We start from the raw sequence: 18284 nt of genomic DNA on the forward strand, positions 1-18284 counted from the left end.
AGCAGCCAACCCCAAGGATGGGCGCGGTGACTCACAGAATCAGTGAATCAACAGTCTCAGGAGGAGAGAACCCTTTATATATAAGGCCCCCTTCATCAAGCACAGAGAACTCTAACTTTCTCCCCAGCTGTCCAGTCCAGAGATTCCATATCCCATGTCCTGCTTCCCTTCCCAACCCCTAGACAGGAGTCACTCTCCCCCCTTCTAGCCCCGCCCTCCTCCCTGACAGGCAAGGGAAGACATTTCTGCTGATTGGTAGGGGTGACTCGCAGGTTCATAGGGCAGAGGCTGCCCCAGAGACAAGGGCACAGGCGTTGAGAAGCTGCAGTTCTTCCGGAATGGCGTGTCCAGCGTCCTGATGTTACTGACACCCTGCAGGAGGGCCAGGATGAGGACAGAGCCTGCCCTCCCCTGAGCCAGGAGAGAACACAGCCTCTGCCCTGCCCTGCCCCGAGTCACCCTCACACCGTCAGCTGCCGTGCCCTCTGCATCCAGAAGGTTTCGGGCTGCTCCTTCCGGTAGTCATGAGGCTGCGAGGGAAAGAGCCGTGAGCAACTCTGGGCCCTCCGCCCTCTCTGCCCGCCCTGGGAGCCCAGCTGCGTGAGATGGGCAGGGCTTCTTACCTTGGTTGGGGCAGGAGGCCCTGCCCGCACCAGCTCCATTCGGTAGTCATGGTGTGTCACTGACTCGACCTCCGAGAGCTTCCTGGTGGTAGGCTCCTGCTCTGCCCGTCCCTCTTTACTGCGCAGCCCTGCAGGGTGTCAAGGCCATTCTGCCCCAGGTCTCCCCCTCCCCACCCTTCCCCTTCCCCATCTCTCACCAGATCTGATGGCGCAGGAACGTCTCCACCATGGCTTCACGCTTCCCTGGGGGGAGGGGGACAGGGTGGGGGTCTAGTTAAGACACAGTCCCAGAAGAGAGAAATTTAAGAAAAGGAAGGAACAATTTGGGATTTTGCCCTTATATCCACCAAGCAATCCCCCACCCCAGCAGAAACCCCTTCCCCTCTTTGATTCTGTGACTAGTGGGCTCATTCTGCCCTTCCCTCTCATGCTTCCCACCTCGAAGTGGCTGCCGGAAGCTGGCCGGGGGCTGGTATGAGTCCTTGTGGGTGGTGCTGGAGGGCATGGGTGACTGTGGTTGCAAGGTCAGCAGCCCTTGGTGTCCGTGTCGGAAGAAGAAGCTCTCGGAGCCGTCCTGCATGCGTGGGACTTGATCCAAGTGGTTGGTGGCTCTCTGTGGGCCCCAAGCTGAGTGACTGATATCCCTTCCTAGACAACCACCCCGAGGAGACGGGGAATAGCTTTCAAGACCCTTAATACCTCTTCCTCCCAGTTGTAGAGGAGACACTGGCCCCGCGGCTGTGCTTCACTGAAAACCTTGGACTTCCTTTCAACCTCTGAGGGCTTCCGGGGGCCGCGGGAGCCAGGTTCTGAGACTTGCAGAGATTCCCACTGTGGTGGTTTCTGAGGCTCCCAGTGGCACTGGTGGCTCCAGGAGGCATAATTAGGGACCAGGTCTGTTCCGAGACTTCTGAACTTTGGAGAAGTGCTGGAGCTGAGGCCAGGGCCAGAGCCTGGACCAGGCCCAGAGGCAGGCCCAGAGCCTCGACCAGAGCCAAAACCATGGCTAGGACCATAGCTAGAGGTACCAATACGGACATGGCCAGGACCAGTGGCAGAGCCAGGGCCAGGGGCATGGCCAGGACCAGAGCTGGGGCCAGGGCCAGGGGCATGGCCAGGACCAGAGCTGGTGCCAGGGCCAGGGGCATGGCCAGGACCAGAGCTGGTGCCAGGGCCAGGGGCATGGCCAGGACCAGAGCTGGAGCCGGGGACAGAGCCTTGGCCAGGACCAGAGCCTTGGCCAGGACCTGAATTGAAGACAGGAGCAGGGCCAGAACTGGAGCTAGTAATCAGGCCATGGCTATAGCCAGGAGCAGGACCCGTGCTAGAACCAGTCAGGAGGCCAGGGCTAGCGCTAAGGTCGGTTGTAGTACAGGCATCCCGAGCCACACAGGAAACATGGGCGGGCTCAATGCCAAGACTCCCATGGTCTATCTTGTGGGCAAAGCTGGGTTGCAGAACACTGTCAGAGGAAGGCTCTGTGAACTCGGAATAGGGCGCCTGGCCCTGTGCACACAGTGCAGCTGCTTTGGCGGCGGCAGCAGCTGATGCAGCTGATGCAGCCGCTACAGCTGCCGCGGTTGCGGCTGCCAGGGCAGTCCTAGGACGGCCATCCGAAGAAGGAAATTGTTCCGAAGTGGACCCTGGTCCTCCGGAGCTGGGCTGTATTTCCGAAGAACTGAAAGAAAACGAATGTGTTAAGGTTGTCACGAGCACAGCAAAAAGCCCTCCGACCCTCCCTGTTCCCTTTACGCCGGCAGCCAGAGCGGTGGCTCTCACCGCAGGCGCGATCCCTCAGCAGACTCATTGGTGTCCATCTTCCGACCCAAGCTACTGGGTTGCCATAGCGACAGCAAACAATTCCAGGAGACTGCGCAGAAGTAGAGCTGGGCGGACGTGGAGGGTGGGGGTGGAGGCAAGGCCTCTGCGGGGCGGAAGTCAGCCTAGGAGCGGCCTTCCGGCGTTCCGCCCCGACTGCATTCCGCTCCAACCGGGTTTTTAAGGTTCCGCTGGCCTAAGACCTCGCCCTCCATGCGCTAACATGAGCCTTTACCACTTTCCAGGGCGATTATTTAGGGAGCTATGTTGCAAACAGAGATGACTGTGGCATCAGACGAAATCCTGCTTCCTGCGTTTGTGCAGGGGCAACAGTAGCTTTCTCACAGTTCGCTCAGTTCATTCCCAAAAAAAGTCTGGGGGTGGGCATAGTGCATAAAACTTTTTAAGGATGAAACTTTATGAAACAGCTTAAGAGAACAACGGTGAGACATATGGAACCGTGAAAGGGTAGCAGCAGCTTTTGTCTGTGTGACTGCTTCTTCTCCAAAACAATGCCCTCATAATGACCACCCTCTTCCCATCCCCCCCTTAGAAACTAGTTTGGCCTCTGAATAAAGACCAGGGTTGAATATGTCTTACACTTGGGTTTCACCTCCCTTAGGCTCATTCCAGCTGCTACTTTTCAAGAAGCTTGACCTAGGGTGGCCCCTTAGCTGCCACCACAGGATGGGCCTCCTCAGTATCTCTCAGGAGGTGAATCAGTTTTCTTCCCCCTTCTGTGGTAAGAACCTTTTTATATTTAAGACAAGGATGCAGAGTTGATGGAGAATAGGTTTATTAGCACTGCAGGGGCCCACTTTTCCCTTCACCATCCAAGCAAGTGTCCAGGTCTGGGGTCCTTGGTCAGTAGGCAGGTTCAACCTGGAGGCCACAGGAGCTGTCGACCCCCGAGTACATGAATATGCAGGTGATATACTGACTGTGCGCCCATCTTCCCATCGTTGATCACTGAAATGGAGCTTGCAGTTAGGATCATGGGAGAGGTCGAAGAATGAAGATCATATTGAGAAGAACAAAAATTCATACGTGAGGGCCCCAGGAGCCAAAACTCACTCACCAAGTCGGTATCCATCTCCCAGGCCCTCAGCCTTTGCTGTCTTCTTGGCCACAAGGAGGAGGTGTCCTAAAAGCTACAGGAAAGGAGGAGGACACAGGTGGCTTCATTCATAGAAGCAAAGCCTTGCGCTGAATCCTGGCCTCCTCCCAGCCCGACCCTGGCTCTACTCTCCCCACCTGTTGATCTTCTTCTTCAGCCTGGCTAATCCGAGGAATGGGCTTCTTGGGAATGACCAGGAAATGCACAGGAGCCTGAGGGGCCACATCACGGAACACGAGACACTGGGAGCAGTGACAAGCCAGAAGTCACCACATTACCTCAACTAGCTGGATGGGTCTACGAAATTCTTAGGGGATGGGTCCCAAGGGCACCCCACCTGCTGGTCCTCATACAGAATGTCAGCCGGAAGGCTTCGGTCCAGGATCCGGGAGAAGATGGTGGGGGCCGCACGCCCCGGGGCTGCCTGCTGGGCCTTGGCCACTTCATCCCCATCCGTCATACCCGCCGCTCCTCGGACCTGAAGGTAGGCCAGACACATCCGCAGGAGCAAGCTGGCAGCGCTTCTCCTCTGTAGCGTCTGGGCCAGCAGAAGCTGAGCGCTGGTAGTTACTAGTTTCATCCCTCTAAGAACCTGTTAGTGGGTCTGCTTGCGGGAAAAGTTCCTGACTTTCAGAGCATCGGCAGCAGGGTGCTGGGCCTGGTTAGGAAAGAGGCGGTCTTACTAGCAGGAGTCAGCGGTGCAATTGATTCCTGTTCACGTGGCTAAGAAATCTGGCACTGTTCAGGGGGGAAGGATCCAGAACGGGAGCCTCCCGATTTAGATCTCAGTTCCTATTTTACCACTGAATTACCTCAGGCAAATCCCTTCCCTTGGCTTCAAATCTAAAAGGAGGTTGTTTGCATCATCTCTCCAGACAGCCTGACGCTCTGCGTACTCTCACCTTGTTAAGTTTCCACTTATTTCCATGACTTGTTTTCCGCTCTTTAAGCCTTGCTACTTGTTTTATTCAGGTTTTAATGCAATGTCCCCGTTAGACACGAGCTGCTCCCTCCTCTGGGTGTCACATCTGATCTCTGCAGATTTTAGCTCCGGGAACCTGAATCAGTGGAGGCAACATTTCCCCCGGCCCCACGGGCTCAGAGAAGGCAAAAGCCGGGGCGCCACGGTGAGGGGTGGACGGGATGAAAATCCCCGAGTCGCTTCGGGCACTGGGGAAGACAGGCTAACACAAACGTTCCTTAGAACACTGACCGAGAAGAGAAAGTTCACTTCCTGCAGGGGGCACTGAGGAGGTGGCCCCGAGCAGGCGCAGGCGCAGGGCCAAATGGGCTGGAGGCAGAGCCAGGCAGCGGGCGCCGCAGGGACCCCGTCCCGACCTCTGTGCCCGGGGCCTGTGCAAGACGGCGGTCATCCCTAGTCCGACCTCGCTGCACGGCCCGGAACTTTGCTCTTCGGACGGGCAGCGACGACCGCCAGGCGCTCAGGCTACGGCCTGCGTTGGCTGCAGGGCTGTGCCAGCCTTTGGGAGCCGGGAGGAACGCATCTCTCGGCCCCGGAGGACGTCAGAGCTTGCAAGACCCCTCCTCGCCCCCGCGGTCACTTCTCACCTGCGCCCCCCGCGGCCCTGCAGCCGCCAGGGCCCGGCGCGCCGCGCGCACCCCGGCGGCCAGCACCGCGGCCGCCGCCATCTTCCCGGAGCCGCGGGAACCTTCCGCTGCGGCCGGCACCCGGCTTTGCGGCCGACTGGAGGCGGGCTGTCGGCGGCCGACGAGCGGAGGCCATTGGCTCTGTCCGCGGACAGGGGCGAGGCCTGCCACCCCATTGGAGCGCGTTCCTGGGGACTCCTCGTCCTATTGGCTCCCCTGCCAGTTTAGAGGCGGGACCTTTCTGTCCCATTGCTTTTTGCCAGCACGGGACTAGTTTCCCACTCTATTGGTTTCGTCTTTTTGCACGGATGCCCTAAGTAGTTTCGTTATGAGACAAATTCCCACTCAGTGAAAGGGCTGAGGGGCCTGGAGGTGGGCATTTCTCCGGGCCAGACTTGATGTACGGTATTGGGTCAGTTTAGCTTGCGGCGGCTCCCGAGTGGGTGGGGCCTTTACGCCCTTGGCTCGTCCTACGCAGGCCCCGCCCCCGTGGGGGGGGGGCTCGGGGTAAGAGGGCGGAGCTCCTCCACCTGCTACACAAAGGGCTGAAGGTATTTGAGGCTCGTCCTTTTCATTGGCTAGCAGGAGGGCGGGGCTCTGAGGGCATTCGGCGCTTATTGGCTGCAGGGACCAGAAGGGCGGGGCTAAGGATGAACAGGCACAGGGTCGTTTTTCCCATTGGCTAGGGGCCGGTGGCTAGTGTTTTATCTAAAAGGCGTTTTCAGCCTTTTGAACATTTCAGAGACTTTGAAGAGCCATTCTTTCTTAATTTTAACACATTTACTCCGTAGATGAGATTCTGGAGTTTTCAGGGCAGTTTTTGCATTTTGTTTTGTTTTGTTTTTTAACTGGCGGGGATGACCATGAGCGCCCCTCTGCTGAGCTGCTGTTAATGAGAGTGTATCCAGTGTCCTTTTCTAACCCAAGGAGGTGTGATAGGGTTAACTCAGTGCCTGGCATTTTCAGGGAGTCACTGTTGCTAAGCTGAAATGCATGTTTTTTACATAAGAAACATGAGTTCTCAAAACTGATATGCTCAGACATTAGCTAAGTTTTAGTTAGATGTTTAACACAGGCTCCACGTTATCGCCATAGCTGATTTCAACTCGTAGCTTGACACACACGAACTTTGAAACGTCCGTGGAAATGCGATGAAAAGTCCATTTTGGTGCAAAAAGTTTTTGAAGTCCACTCAGTTTTTTCCGTAATAGATATTTCCATGAATTTTTTGAAGGCCCCGCATTGAGGTGCTAAATAATTGAATGAGTAATGATTGGTTTCCTTGCGTTTATTTTCATAATATATAGTAGTATGTATTGCATATTGTATTCTCCCATTTATAATCCTTTTTTTTTCACATTACATAGTCTGTAAATATAGTTTGTAATGGCTGTATAGTATCTCCTTGCATGAGTTTGTCATATAGTAACCCTCTATTGTTGACGATTAGTTGAATTAGTTTTGGGTGAACGTTATCGCCGCTCTTCACCCAGTGTTAAAGAAGTCTACTTCTGCAGCTAGGACGGTCTCCTTTGGTATGGCTACACGAGTATATCCTGTTAGAAAGTGTGTTCTCCACAGGGCAGGCATTTGCTCCTGTGATTTCCCCCAGGGATCCGACAGTCCGGGCTGCATTCCTTCCCTCGGAAGGACAGATGGTCTCCCAACTGGGAGGAAGTGCAGGGGGCCCCTTCTCTGTGCCCCAGAGGCCCTGCAGTGGCCTGGAGAAGGGTGAGAGGTGAGTGGAGCTGGCATCTAGGAAGCGGCAGGAGACCAGGCCTGGGGTGGGTGAGTACAAAGCACCCTGAGACCAGTTTTTTCTTTGGGTTCTCACAGAGAGCAGGCAACACAAGGTGTCCTTGTACAGATCCAGACAGTGTGAGGCCCAGAGAGGGTCTGCCTAGGGTGCGAGCCAATTGGTGCCAGGAGCGCCTCCTGCCGTAAGAATCCTCTGCCGACTGACTTCCTAGTCACTCCCCCACGTTCGCCGATTTTGACCCCGGGGCCCGCACACTTGTCACACTGGCAGCTGCTCTCATCTGAAAGCTGCAGGCTCCGACCACTGCGTGCCCTGCACCTCAATCCCTGCCACCATGTCCGCTCCTGGACCTCACCGGAGACTTTGCTCCCCTCTTGCGGTCTGTCAGTTGCTTCCTGGATTCACCTTCTCTCCTTCCACATCGTGTGCACACGTCTCCCGCCCGCCTCTCCTGATCGTCCTCCCAGTGCCACCCAGCAGCCTGAGAGCTCGCTCCCCTGCTGCCCTCCCTGGGTGCTCACTGCCAGCTGCGCCTGAACGCTCAGCCGCCCACGGCACACACTCGCCTTCTCAGACCTTCACCTTTCTCTCCTCCGCACCCCGCTTCCAGCAACCGACCTTCACGCCTGCTTCACAGGACACAGAGAAGCTACTGGAGGGGAACGTCCCCAAGACCCTGCCCCTCGAGCCCGGTGCAGGCCCCAGGCTTTCTTCTTCCCGCTTGGTCTTAGGAAGCAGTGTTTCTCCTGTCCAGAGCAAACCCCTTCACTTGTGCCTCAGCCTCCCTCCGCCCCCACCTCCGGGATCCTGTCTCACCGGGCATCTCTCCTCTTCTGTTAGCCCTCAGGGTGATTTTGGGGTGGGGGGGCTCATTCCCTTTTCATTTCTTTTTTTTTTTTTTTTTTTTTTTTTTTTGGCAGGCAGAGTGGACAGTGAGAGAGAGAGACAGAGAGAAAGGTCTTCCTTTGCTGTTGGTTCACCCTCCAATGGCCTCCGCGGTTGGCGCGCTGCGGCCGGCGCACCGCGCTGATCCGATGCCAGGAGCCAGGTGCTTTTTCTGGTCTCCCATGGGGTGCAGGGCCCAAGCACCTGGGCCATCCTCCACTGCACTCCCTGGCCACAGCAGAGGGCTGGCCTGGAAGAGGGGCAACCGGGACAGAATCCGGCGCCCCGACCGGGACTAGAACCCGGTGTGCCGGCGCCGCAAGGCGGAGGATTAGCCTAGTGAGCCGCAGCGCCGGCCTCCCTTTTCATTTCTAAGAGCACTTCCTTAACTACATACCTCCTGCTGGGTAATGCCTTCCTCCTTACTGACTTTTCTTCCAAGCTTCTTGAAGAGGGTCCGTAAAACTTACAAAACTCACTGCACTCGGATGCCAGTCTCCAAAGACCTAATTGCAAAACCCAGTGGGTGCTGTCCAGTCTCCCTCTGACTGGAGCCCCAGCTGCAGCTAACCTCACCACTTGTTCTGTCCTTGAAACTCCCTGGCTCCTTGACTTCACTGAAGCTACTCTCCGGATGTCAGAGCCAGCAGCGTGACTGTTGGGGTGGTGGGGGCAGATGGCTGGATTAGCCTCTCTCTGCTTGGTGCTGTCTTCAGGGTCTTGGGGTGTCTGTCCCTGGGCAGGGCTCTACCTGCCCCATTACAGAGCCAGGTCAGATTCCAGTGGTTCCCCTTTATTGCTGGTCTGGGCCAGGCTCACATCGGCCTGCGCCAGTTGCTGACAGTGTGTGTCCCTGGAGGAGACAACAGAGGTGAAAGGGTCAGTTATGGGGGTCAGATGTGGGGCCAGACCCAATGCTGCAGGGAGCTCTGGGGTACTAGGGTGGGATCTGGGGTGGCCAGAGGGCCCCCACCTCTGTGGAGCCTTGAAGTTAGTTAGGGGTGGCTTCTCACAGGACAGGCACAGTCTGTTCCCGGGGTGGAAACCAGTGTCAGCATGGGATGTGGGGTGAGGGAGTATGGTATCGTGGTGGGGGTGGTTGAGGATGGGAGTGTCCCGGCCTTCTGACTGCAGACACGGGAATGGCCCCTGTGCCAGGTTGCCCCCTCACCATGAGGTCTCCCTCCTCGCCGCCGGGTCTCCTCAGTCTCAAAGAAGGTCTCGTGTTCCTCCCAGCGCCGGTCACAGGCCGCACAGAGGAAATTAGACTCAAAACAGTTGCAGCAACAGCCTGCGTCAAGACAGCAGCAACGTAAGTGGAGGTGTCCCCGTGAGCCAAGTCTCCATCCCCTCCTTGCCACCCACATGCTCAAGTCTCTCCTCCCAGGTCCCCATCCTCATCTCCAAATGACCGGTCCCAGCCCTCCCCGGGACAGTCCCCCTGCCCCAGGAGTTACCAGGATGTCTGCAGGGATGGGACCTGGTGGCTGCGTGGTCTTCGTGGCTGTGTTTGCAGCGACACTGGGCCCTCCAGGCCTTGGGGTCAAAGGTGGCCCGTCTCTTGAGCCAGAACTCACCCACCTCCTCTGGGCGTGATGGGATAAAGCAGAACATGAGGCAGCGGCACTGGCTCACGCGGCAGGGCACAGAAATGTCTGTGGGAATGCAGATGGGTGGTAGGGTAAGTCTAGCACCTGACCGGGGCCTGGCCTTCCCGTGCCCCACCCCACCCCACCCCATGCCAACAGACACACACACATGCGCGTGCACACACAGTCTCTCATATGTGGCAGGGCCTGGCCATCTCCCCTACCTGAGATGACATGATGCTCTCTCAGCAGGTGGCCACAAAAGCACTTGGATTCATCCCTAATCCGGAAACAGTCCCATAGGTAATGGGGGCAGCGCCAGCCAACGTACAGACCTAGATGGGGAGGCACTGAGTGAGAAGAGAAAGTGAGGAGAACAATCCCGGACACCAGTCCCCAGGCGCTGTCACCTGCCTGTGCGCGGGGGGCTGGGAGCACTCGGACTCCCCGAGAGTCCTCATCTCTTCCTCTTTATGCTTCTGTTACCCTGCTGGGTTTTCTCATCCCCTCTCCACCCACCCCGCCAAGTGTCTGCAGTTCTCCTCCCCCAGGACCCCTCCCACGTCTTTCATTTCTGAGCAGGACGATTGTAGGTGACTCTTTGTGTGAGATGAACGTGACTCGCTGAGTTTTCTGTGACTATGGGCTTCCGCAACTCCTCCCCTTACTGCGTTAGAGACCAGCTTTTCTTTGTATCCTGGAAGTGTCAGCTGAGGAAAAGGGGAGCCGATTGTGCAGGGGCACAGCAGGTGGGGACTGGCTCCCCCGGAGAGGGGCTAGTGACAGCCCTGGTGCCAGGAGGGAGGGAAGAGAGCTTCTCCTCACTTCTCCAGGTAGGTGCCTTCCAACTGCCCTTCTGTGTCCCCGGTGTGAATGAATGCCCTCTGTGAACCTGCCTGCCGCTCTCCAGGGGTCAGGAGGAGGGGTCTGCCGGAAGTTGTGGACAGTGAAGAGCAAAAGCATGCCAGTTGTGAGGCCAGGAAGGAGGCATGAGCCGTATCCCTGGGAGCAGGCACCAGCAGGAGGCCACCAACCTGGAGGGCTGGTGTCAGCCCTGGGATCTGAAACCGTCTGGTTTCCCGGCCAGTCTCATCACGAGGCCACCATGGGGCTGTGTAAGTGTGGGGGGAGACTCCAATAGCACCTCCCCCTCAGACCGCGACTTCTGGCCAAGAATCTTGTGTCCCTAGAGTCAAGAGTCCCTAGGGAGTGGGTCGTTCAGTAGCTGGACTCTTGTCTCTACTTCAAGTCTCAACTGAGCCGTCACCGCTTTCAAAGCACTGTCCCTGACTTTGCCTTTCTCCCTGGGCCCCTTCTCTTGCCTTCTGTAGTTCCTTGCGCTGTTCCTGTCACACTACAGTTCGTTGCATTGCAATGTTCATTTATATTCCCAATTAGTCAATGAATTCTTAGAGGAAAAGGTCCGTCTTTCCAGCTCTCTGTCCAATCCCAGCACAGGGCCTGGCACAAGATAGGTGTCACAGACTGTAGCCTTCCTGAATGAATCAAGTTGAGCAAATTCCTTCAGCAGGGAAAAGAGACCCAGTATTTCTGGCACAACTCTAAAATTCCATAAAAAAGCTGAGAGGGGCTGGCTCTGTGGTGTAGTGGCTAAAGCCGCCACCTGCAGTACCAGCATCCCTATGGGTAGCAGGTTCGAGTCCCGGCTGCTCCACTTTCGATCCAGCTCTCTGCTATGGTCTGGGAAAGCAGTAGAAGATGGCCCAAGACCTTGGGTCCCTGCACCCACAAAGGAGACCCGGAAGAAGCTCCTGGCTCCTGGCCAGGAAGATCGGTGCAGCTCCGACCATTGTGGCCAACTGGGGAGTGAGCCAGCGGATGGAAGACCTCTCTCTGCCTCTCCTTTTCTCTCTGTGTAACTCTGATTTTCAAATATATAAATAAATCTTAAAAAAAAAAAAGCTGAGAAAGAAAGAGTGTTCTTTTGTCTGTGACCAGAGGACATAATCTATACTTCTGGGCCTCCAATGAGACTTTCTTGTCTTACCCATTGTCTCTTGAGATCTAAAGCCTGTGTGAATGTCTTTTGGCTCTGCGGCTTCGGGCTGTGGTGCCAGTGCCCTGTTATGCTGAGCAGGTTTGGTTGAGATGGCGGGGTATAGGCAGAGTCACAATGGTCTGAGCATGAGCCAGGATTCTACTGGAGAAATTCTGAGCTCTGCTGGAGTAGAGGGACACACTGGATGGACAGGTGAGGTACAGAGGTGAACAAGGCTCAGTGTCTGTGGATTAAGGTGGACTGTGCCCACAGATCAAGGCCTGGCCTAAAGGCCTGGGGGAGTCCAGTCCAAGTACTGGGGTAGGAATCAGTGCTCAGTGTTCAGATGAAGAGGAGTTGAAGCAGGGAGACTGGCAACCACACCTCAGGCTCTATAGGAGTTACAAGTGTGAGGGCTCTGAAACGGGCAGTTGACATCAGGCTGTGGATTCCAGCATAGGACATGGCATTCTCTGTTCTGACTCCAAATCGCCTTCCTGTTACAAGAAGATATGGACTAGCAGGGGAGGAGACATTATCTGTGATGCATTCTGAATCTCTGAAACACAGTCCAGTTCAACATCTCTTCATGCACACAACGTCTACACAACAGAACTGTCTTTACATGAAGGATCGCTCCAGTCTAGACCTCTCCTCTGAGCTCCAGATCCATACAGCCAGCTGTCTGCTAGATTCTTTTCTGTTTTCTAAAGGACTGATTTATTTGAAAAAGTAATATTGAAGGAGTGGCGGGAGAGTGAGAGAAAGAGAGGGAGAGGTCTTTCATCTGCTGGTTCACTTCCCAAATGGCTGCCATCGCCAGGGCTGAACCAGGCTGGAGCCAGGAGCTGGGTCTCCCACATGAGTGGCAGGATCCCAAGTTCTTAGGCCACCATCTGCCTGCTGCCTCCCAGGTAGCAAAGCATCCAGCACTCTGAAGTGGGAAGCCGGCATTAACCTGTGTGGGCTCTGTCTTCAAGGCTTGCATCAGCATGTCCCATCAACACTACAAATGTCTTATATCCTCTGTTCATCAGACACATATTTATAAATGTCTTATATCCCCTGTTCATCTGACACATACTTACCAAGCATCTACCCTGTTTTGAGCACCCAGTTAATGGCATCATCACCCATCAGTTATTCAAGCCACAAACCTAGGTTTCATCCCAGGCATTTCCCTCTCCTACTTATCCTACACATCCAGCAACCCGATGGTCAATTTTGCCTTGTTTGCATCTCTTGAATCTGTCTACTTCTCTCCACCTCCATTCATCTATTTATTACCTGGATTATTCCAGTGCTTCACAATGCAGTGCCCCTGTCTCCAGTCTTGTCTTTCTTTCCTCTATCTTATTGCAGGAATGATCTTTCAGAAATACAAATCTGTTATTGTCCTGTTTAAATCTTTTCTGTTGCCCTTAGGATATAACCTTAACTCTTTAGCTTGGCAGGGTAATGCCTGCACAGGGGTGGGTGTTTTGTCACCACTCGGTGCTGCTTAGGATGGCTGCATCCCACATCTGAGTATCTGGCTTGGGCCTGACTACTGTGCTTCCAATACAGTTTCTCGCTAACACACACCCTGGGAGGCAGTGGGTGATGGCTCAAGTTACTTGGGATCCTGCCATCCACATGGGTGACTTAGATGACTCTTTTGTTTGGCCTGGCCCAGCCCTGGCTGTTGTTGGTATTTGGGAAGTGAACCAGCATATGGAAGATTGATAAATCAATCTCTCTCTCTCTCTCTCTCTGCCTTTTAAATAAAATGAAGAAAAGAAATGCCTGCACAATTCTGCCCTTCCAGAGCTGAGCTGAGATATTCCCCCAGTGTCCTATGCACTGGGCATGGGCATGGTTCATTGCTACAATTTTCTATGGTACCTTAGCTTGTTCTGTCTCACCTTACACCACTCTGCTTGGCCATCTCTTCTTACTCATCTTAGGGCTCTCAGCTGAGCAGTCAGTCCTTCCAAGGCTACTATTCCTGGAGCACCTGTTTACTCCTTTTCTTTGCTCACAGAGCACTTCTGGGCTGACCTCAAGTATGGCAATTTTTAGGGTGAATTGTAATTGTCCTTTTACTTATTGGGGTCATCACAGATTTTGTCTTTGAAACCTCACCAGCACCACTACCTCCACATCTAGCTCAGTGCCTGGCACATAGTTGGTGCCCAGTAAATTTTTGTTGGATAAATGAAAAGCATGCACTTGCTATTTCTCTACTCATCACATATACTGTTATGCAGTCCCGATTCTCCAGGGAGTCAAGACCCCCACTTTTAGAAACAGACCCCAAATATCTGCTTGGGATTCAATGACACTTAAGTTTCTCTATAAAACTTCCTGTTTAAACAGGAAAATGAAGAAGTTCAATTTGAAGAAAAGAGAATGCAGTGGCCTTGAGGAGTAGGTAAGTTTGGAGAAGGGGAATGAGGGACTGAAGAGACCCTGAATTTGCAAGAAACTAAGTCAGAGTGATAGAAGATGTGCAACTGAGCAAAAAGTCACCTCAATGCCTAAATTGAAATTGAGAAACAAATGAGTTCATTGTGCTTTTCTTGGCCAGAGGTGGAGGGGGAGGGAGGGTCCCTGCATAGGAATGGGGAAAGTAAATTATTGCAGCCGGCGCCTTGCAGTGCAGGCACACCGGGTTCTAGTCCCGGTCGGGGCGCCGGATTCTGTCCTGGTTGCCCCTCTTCCAGGCCAGCTCTCTGCTGTGGCCAGGGAGTGCAGTGGAGGATGGCCCAAGTACTTGGGCCCTGCATCCCATGGGAGACTAGGAGAAGCACCTGGCTCCTGCCATCGGATCAGCGAGGTGTGTTTATAACTTAGACCTTTGACATAGCTCTATTCCCTTCTTAAGGCGAAAGGAGGTATGAAGGATCAAAATAAATGCAGTGATACCTTTGGAATTCAGTCTAGAAATCCCAGAATCCTTGTGGCTCTCCTCTTTGGTGAGGAGAATCACAGGTTTTGGGTACTCAAATGATCATGGACATGGGATGCAGAGGTGACAGCCTTTTAATGTTTAGTTATTTATTTTTACCTACAAGACACAGGTATAGGAATAGAGAAAGACACCTTCCATCTGCTGGTTTACTCCCTAAAAGCCTGCAATAGCAGGGACTGAGCCAGGCCAAAGCCAGGAACCAGGAACTCCATCTCAGTCTCCTCATGTGGGCAGCAGGAGCCCAAGCATGTGAGCCATAACCTGCTGCCTCCCAGGATGGATGAACAGGAAGCTGCACTGGAAGTGAATTAGCCGGGACTTTGAGCGACGCTCCAATATTGCTGCAGGCATTTCAAGTGTTGGCTTGACCCATTGCACCACAATGCTAGCTCCTGGGGTTGACAACATTTTAAAGGAGTTTCACCCAAGGGACCAAGGCCCTTTGCCATGTCATAACAAGTCTCCTGGAGAGTGCCCTGGGCCACGTCTGCCTTAGAGCTGACTGTACAGGCTGTCTGGGCCCTGTTACTTTTAATAATTCTAGTCAGCCACTCATCCTTACCTGGGCTTTTTTATGAATAGCACCACTGTGGTTTTTCCTGACCTGCCTGCCTACTCCCCTTCCAGATTCTACACAGGTGGCAATGCTGTTTCCACGAGGTTTCCTAGGTCCTGTTGCATTAGAGGATGTCCATGGACTTGTTACAGACCTCAGAAAGGCTCCCTGGGCTCACCTGACTGGATGGCATTCAGGGCTGCATTCTTCTCCCATTGGAAAACATAGTTCACCTGAGTACCAAATTGCTCTCTGTGCATTGTCTTAGCTGCTTCCACCGACTCTGCCTGATTAGCAGGGTCCACAGGGTGGCCTGTGGAACACGGGAAGGAAGGGGCTGTGTAACCGGGAGGAAGTGAGGAGACCCTAAAGCTAAGAGAAAGGACCACGTCTAAGAGTAACTCAGTGCCCTCCTTCTGGGGAAGGTTGAGGACAGTGGGCAGAGAACAGGAGAAAGGGCGTGGACAATTACAGATAACTTCTTTCTTTGCCTTCTTCTTGCCCGTCTGGTGTCCAGGCAGGGCTGTGTGAGCAGTGGCGTCGCTGGTTTCCTCTCCCTCCTCATCTTCTTCGGCATCATCCTTCTGCTTTGCAGATGTGACTGTGTAGAAATGGGCTGAAGGGCCCGGAAGGGAGTGCTTTGGAAGGTGCTCAACTTCAGGGACCTGGGTGGCCCTCCTTGTTCGTGAGATCTCACTGGAAGAAGGCTCAGAGAGGGAACCTTCCTTCAAAACCTCAGAGGAAGACCCAGAGACATGAATGACTGATGAGGGCTGAAAAGAAAGGTGTTTATCTGGGACTTTGGAGATGGGAGTCTCCAGTAGGGTCTCAGAGGTCGGGGTCTTCAAAGGGGCCTCAGAGATGGCCTGTTGTAAAGAGATGTGAGAGATGGCAGGCTCCAAGGGAGATTCAGAAGCATGGGGCTCCAAGGGGGTCTGGGCAGGGGATGGCACCGAAGGGGACTCAGAGTTATGTGACCCTAAGGGGGTCTGGGCAGGGGATGGCACAAAAATGTCTTGAGAGGCCTGAGGCTCTAAAGCAGCCTCAGGGGTGGACGGTTCCAAGGGGGGCGCCTGTAAATCTTCAACAGGGGGGTCTTTTGAAGAGGGGTGCAGTTCTGCATCCATGGTGGTATGAGTCTCTTCTGTGGCCTCGTCTGCTTCCATCTAGTGGTAGAACAGGGTACAGGCTTCATTAGGTTGGGACTCCAGGGCCTGTAAATCGAGGTAGATAGCGCCCAGGGATCACAGTGGGTCACAGAATTAGGGTAAAGTTCTCAGTGTGTCTGAGATACAAGAGGAAAGTGAGATGAGCTCTGGCTTTCAGGATGTGATGCCAGAAGGTTCACTTATACGCACAGACCTCATGGGCATGCCACTGTGGGTGGTTAAGGAGCTGGAACGTAAAGAAAGCAAGGCTGAAGCAGTCAGAATCCCCATTCCCCAGGAGGAATTCAGAACACAGCTACTTGGCCAGTCCAAGAGAAGGGCCTTGGGCATGTCTTAGGACCCTGGAGAAAAGGTTATGGAGGAGTTCCAGAGACTGGGAATACCAAAGGAAAGTTGAGGTTGATCCTTGAGCACACTGGAGACTACCAGGATGCATAAGGTGGCACCCTGCTCACAGCCTGGTTTTACCTACGGACCACACACACACCCATTCGTGTTCAGAGCTTCAGTTACTTCTAGTTGTGTGCCAATAACTTCTACACCCACATTTCCAGCCCAGACCTTTTTAAACTCCTGCATTTCACACTCATAGCCCACTGCCTGCTGGATATTTCTAACTGGACGTCCCAGGGGCATCAAACTGAACGCTGGGAATTAGTGCTTATTTTGAAGTGACAGTCAAGAGCCATATTTCCTGTCTTTTAGATAGTTCCCAAATGCATTCTCTCCTCTCCTTTGCCTCCAATTTTGCTCAACTTCTCATCACCTTTTGCCTGGATTGTATGATAAATTTGCCTTTCTGTTGCCATGCCCAGCATATTAATCCACTCACCAGTTCTCTCATTTATTTATGTCATTCACATTTATACAAAGAGTCTGATCCTACACTCTTACTCAGGCATCATGTTATGTGTTGGACTTGGGTGAGTTTGGGAGAGAGATGGGTTAACTAACAATAACAATACAAATAGGCTGATGTGCTGGGGTGAGCCCAGGTGCTGTGGGAAAGGAATATGCCCAATTTATTCTAGAAGGATGTCTAAAAGAAACAGCCCTCCTTCCCGATCCAATCGAGATCTTTCTAAAATGCAAACCCAGCACAGGACTTGCCTTGTTTAAAAGTATTCAGTGACTCAGCCTTAAAGGGTTAAGTCCAAATTTCTTGACCGTCAAGGCTTCTCGCCATTTGCAACAGTGCTTGAGAATCCTTGCCTTAACTTTCTCTGCTCCCTACTTTTCCCCATGCTCCTGACACTAGATATTTCACTTCTGAAGCTCACCAGACCCCTTCTGAAGGGGAAGTTTGGGAATGGAGGCAGAGGCAGAGGAAGGAAGATGACCAACCTAGAGGGAAAAGTCTTCTGAGAACAGAGAACCAGAGGATCAGAAGAGAAGGGGGAGAGATGGGCGGAGGGAATAGTGGCAGAGGCCTAAGGATGACCCGTGGAGACTGAGAGGGAATTAGATTGAGGGGTGTCAGAGGACAGGAGACATTAGGAGGGGGAAACTACATACCTTTGGCTTGGTTGTTGCAAGTCCTTGGGTCAGGCTCTTGCCTTAGGACCGGAAGGGGAGAGCTGAGGCCTGGGGAGACTCAAGTGTGAATGAGCCAGGCCTGCAGGTGCTGAGCGGTGAACGGTCTGGCCTGGAACTATTTGGGGAGAGGATTTGGGCATCTGCAGAACTTCGCAAAGGCGCTCCTTGGATCCGACTTGGGGAAGGGCAGGAAGGGGCAGTTGTGGTTTAGGGCCGATAGGGGAGGGCCTTGACTGACGCCTTTAGAACCCAGGCTGGGAGAAGAGGTGACGGTCACCGGGGCGACCAGAACGCCCACAGTCTCCATGGCAACAATAGTCTGGTCACTCGGTTGGTGGGTGAGGCCTGATGAGGGAGCTGCATTGGGCCTGGAGGGGGCGAACCCAGAGGGCTCATGTCTGAAAAGGGGGGGAGGGTGGGTTGTGGGATCTCCATAAGCGAGTCTCTGGGGTTGGAGCTGCGAAAAATCTGTGGGTACGCCTGTGGGAAGACTGGGTCTGGGAGGGTCTCCGTAGAGCTCCTGTGAGCCCTCTGTGGGGCGGCCAGCGGGGGCTGTGAGGATTTGAGGAGGGCACTGAGGCTCTGTGTTTGGGGTGGGAAAGACAGGGTCTCAGGTGGCTTGGGACTGGGGCGGAGTCTGTCCGCGAAACCCCGCAGGACGAAGTTAGAGAC

The 18284-nt window shown here is 54.0% G+C and overlaps 3 protein-coding genes across 14 annotated transcripts; all 3 read right to left on the reverse strand.

Moving 5' to 3' along the window:
* Nucleotides 1-56: 56 nt before the first annotated feature.
* Nucleotides 57-2574, reverse strand: SPAG8 (sperm associated antigen 8). 4 transcript variants are annotated; one of them, XM_008268209.5, is made up of 7 exons: nucleotides 2403-2574; nucleotides 1323-2301; nucleotides 1062-1236; nucleotides 821-866; nucleotides 624-741; nucleotides 468-530; nucleotides 57-372 (listed from the first exon to the last, which is right to left on the reverse strand). In XM_008268209.5, the coding sequence occupies exons 1-7, from the start codon at nucleotides 2438-2440 to the stop codon at nucleotides 205-207; spliced, it is 1587 nt and encodes a 528-aa protein (XP_008266431.1). In that variant the 5' UTR covers nucleotides 2441-2574; the 3' UTR covers nucleotides 57-204. The 4 variants fall into 4 exon arrangements, with proteins under 4 accessions (XP_008266431.1, XP_089156873.1, XP_089156879.1 ...); XM_089300747.1 differs by having other exon boundaries at nucleotides 466-530; nucleotides 1062-1197; nucleotides 2403-2562; XM_089300753.1 differs by having other exon boundaries at nucleotides 237-372; nucleotides 460-530.
* A 646-nt stretch (nucleotides 2575-3220) lies between these two features.
* Nucleotides 3221-5283, reverse strand: HINT2 (histidine triad nucleotide binding protein 2). 6 transcript variants are annotated; one of them, XM_002707996.6, is made up of 5 exons: nucleotides 5128-5283; nucleotides 3896-4036; nucleotides 3696-3800; nucleotides 3520-3592; nucleotides 3221-3410 (listed from the first exon to the last, which is right to left on the reverse strand). In XM_002707996.6, exons 1-5 carry the CDS (start codon nucleotides 5206-5208, stop codon nucleotides 3319-3321), a joined length of 492 nt encoding a protein of 163 aa, XP_002708042.1. In that variant the 5' UTR covers nucleotides 5209-5283; the 3' UTR covers nucleotides 3221-3318. The 6 variants fall into 6 exon arrangements, with proteins under 6 accessions (XP_002708042.1, XP_008266591.1, XP_089156923.1 ...); XM_008268369.4 differs by having other exon boundaries at nucleotides 3896-4216; nucleotides 5128-5264; XM_089300797.1 differs by lacking the exon at nucleotides 5128-5283 and adding an exon at nucleotides 4461-4977.
* Nucleotides 5284-7816: 2533 nt separating this feature from the next.
* FAM221B (family with sequence similarity 221 member B) lies at nucleotides 7817-18269 on the reverse strand. Of its 4 annotated transcripts, XM_008267628.5 has the most exons (7): nucleotides 17592-18269; nucleotides 15380-16073; nucleotides 15086-15220; nucleotides 9624-9734; nucleotides 9268-9465; nucleotides 8982-9101; nucleotides 7817-8663 (listed from the first exon to the last, which is right to left on the reverse strand). In XM_008267628.5, the coding sequence occupies exons 2-7, from the start codon at nucleotides 16071-16073 to the stop codon at nucleotides 8626-8628; spliced, it is 1296 nt and encodes a 431-aa protein (XP_008265850.1). In that variant the 5' UTR covers nucleotides 17592-18269; the 3' UTR covers nucleotides 7817-8625. The 4 variants fall into 4 exon arrangements, with proteins under 4 accessions (XP_008265850.1, XP_051712656.1, XP_089156886.1 ...); XM_051856696.3 differs by lacking the exon at nucleotides 15086-15220; XM_089300760.1 differs by having other exon boundaries at nucleotides 15086-16073.
* Between the last annotated feature and the right edge of the window lie 15 nt (nucleotides 18270-18284).

This window comes from Oryctolagus cuniculus, chromosome 1 (genome assembly GCF_051225735.1).
Source record: "Oryctolagus cuniculus isolate XC-2025 breed Fujian yellow rabbit chromosome 1, ASM5122573v1, whole genome shotgun sequence".
Lineage (NCBI taxonomy): Eukaryota > Metazoa > Chordata > Mammalia > Lagomorpha > Leporidae > Oryctolagus > Oryctolagus cuniculus.

Coding starts and splice junctions, on each gene's coding strand:
- SPAG8 (XM_089300747.1), bottom strand. CDS start 2,440: ATGGACACCAATGAGTCTGCTGAGGGATCGCGCCTGCG. Junction 867..1,061: donor CTTCCGGCAGCCACTTCGAG/GTGGGAAGCATG, acceptor CCCTCCCCCCAG/GGAAGCGTGAAGCCATGGTG. Junction 742..820: donor TTCCTGCGCCATCAGATCTG/GTGAGAGATGGG, acceptor AGGGCTGCGCAG/TAAAGAGGGACGGGCAGAGC.
- HINT2 (XM_008268369.4), bottom strand. CDS start 4,138: ATGAAACTAGTAACTACCAGCGCTCAGCTTCTGCTGGCCCAGACGCTA. Junction 3,801..3,895: donor TTCTGTATGAGGACCAGCAG/GTGGGGTGCCCT, acceptor CACTGCTCCCAG/TGTCTCGTGTTCCGTGATGT. Junction 3,593..3,695: donor CTGAAGAAGAAGATCAACAG/GTGGGGAGAGTA, acceptor CCTTTCCTGTAG/CTTTTAGGACACCTCCTCCT.
- FAM221B (XM_089300760.1), bottom strand. CDS start 16,073: ATGGAAGCAGACGAGGCCACAGAAGAGACTCATACCACCATGGATGCA. Junction 9,735..15,085: donor CCTGAATGCCATCCAGTCAG/GTGAGCCCAGGG, acceptor CTCCCCATCTAG/GTCTGTACGTTGGCTGGCGC. Junction 9,102..9,267: donor CCATCCCTGCAGACATCCTG/GTAACTCCTGGG, acceptor GTCTTGACGCAG/GCTGTTGCTGCAACTGTTTT.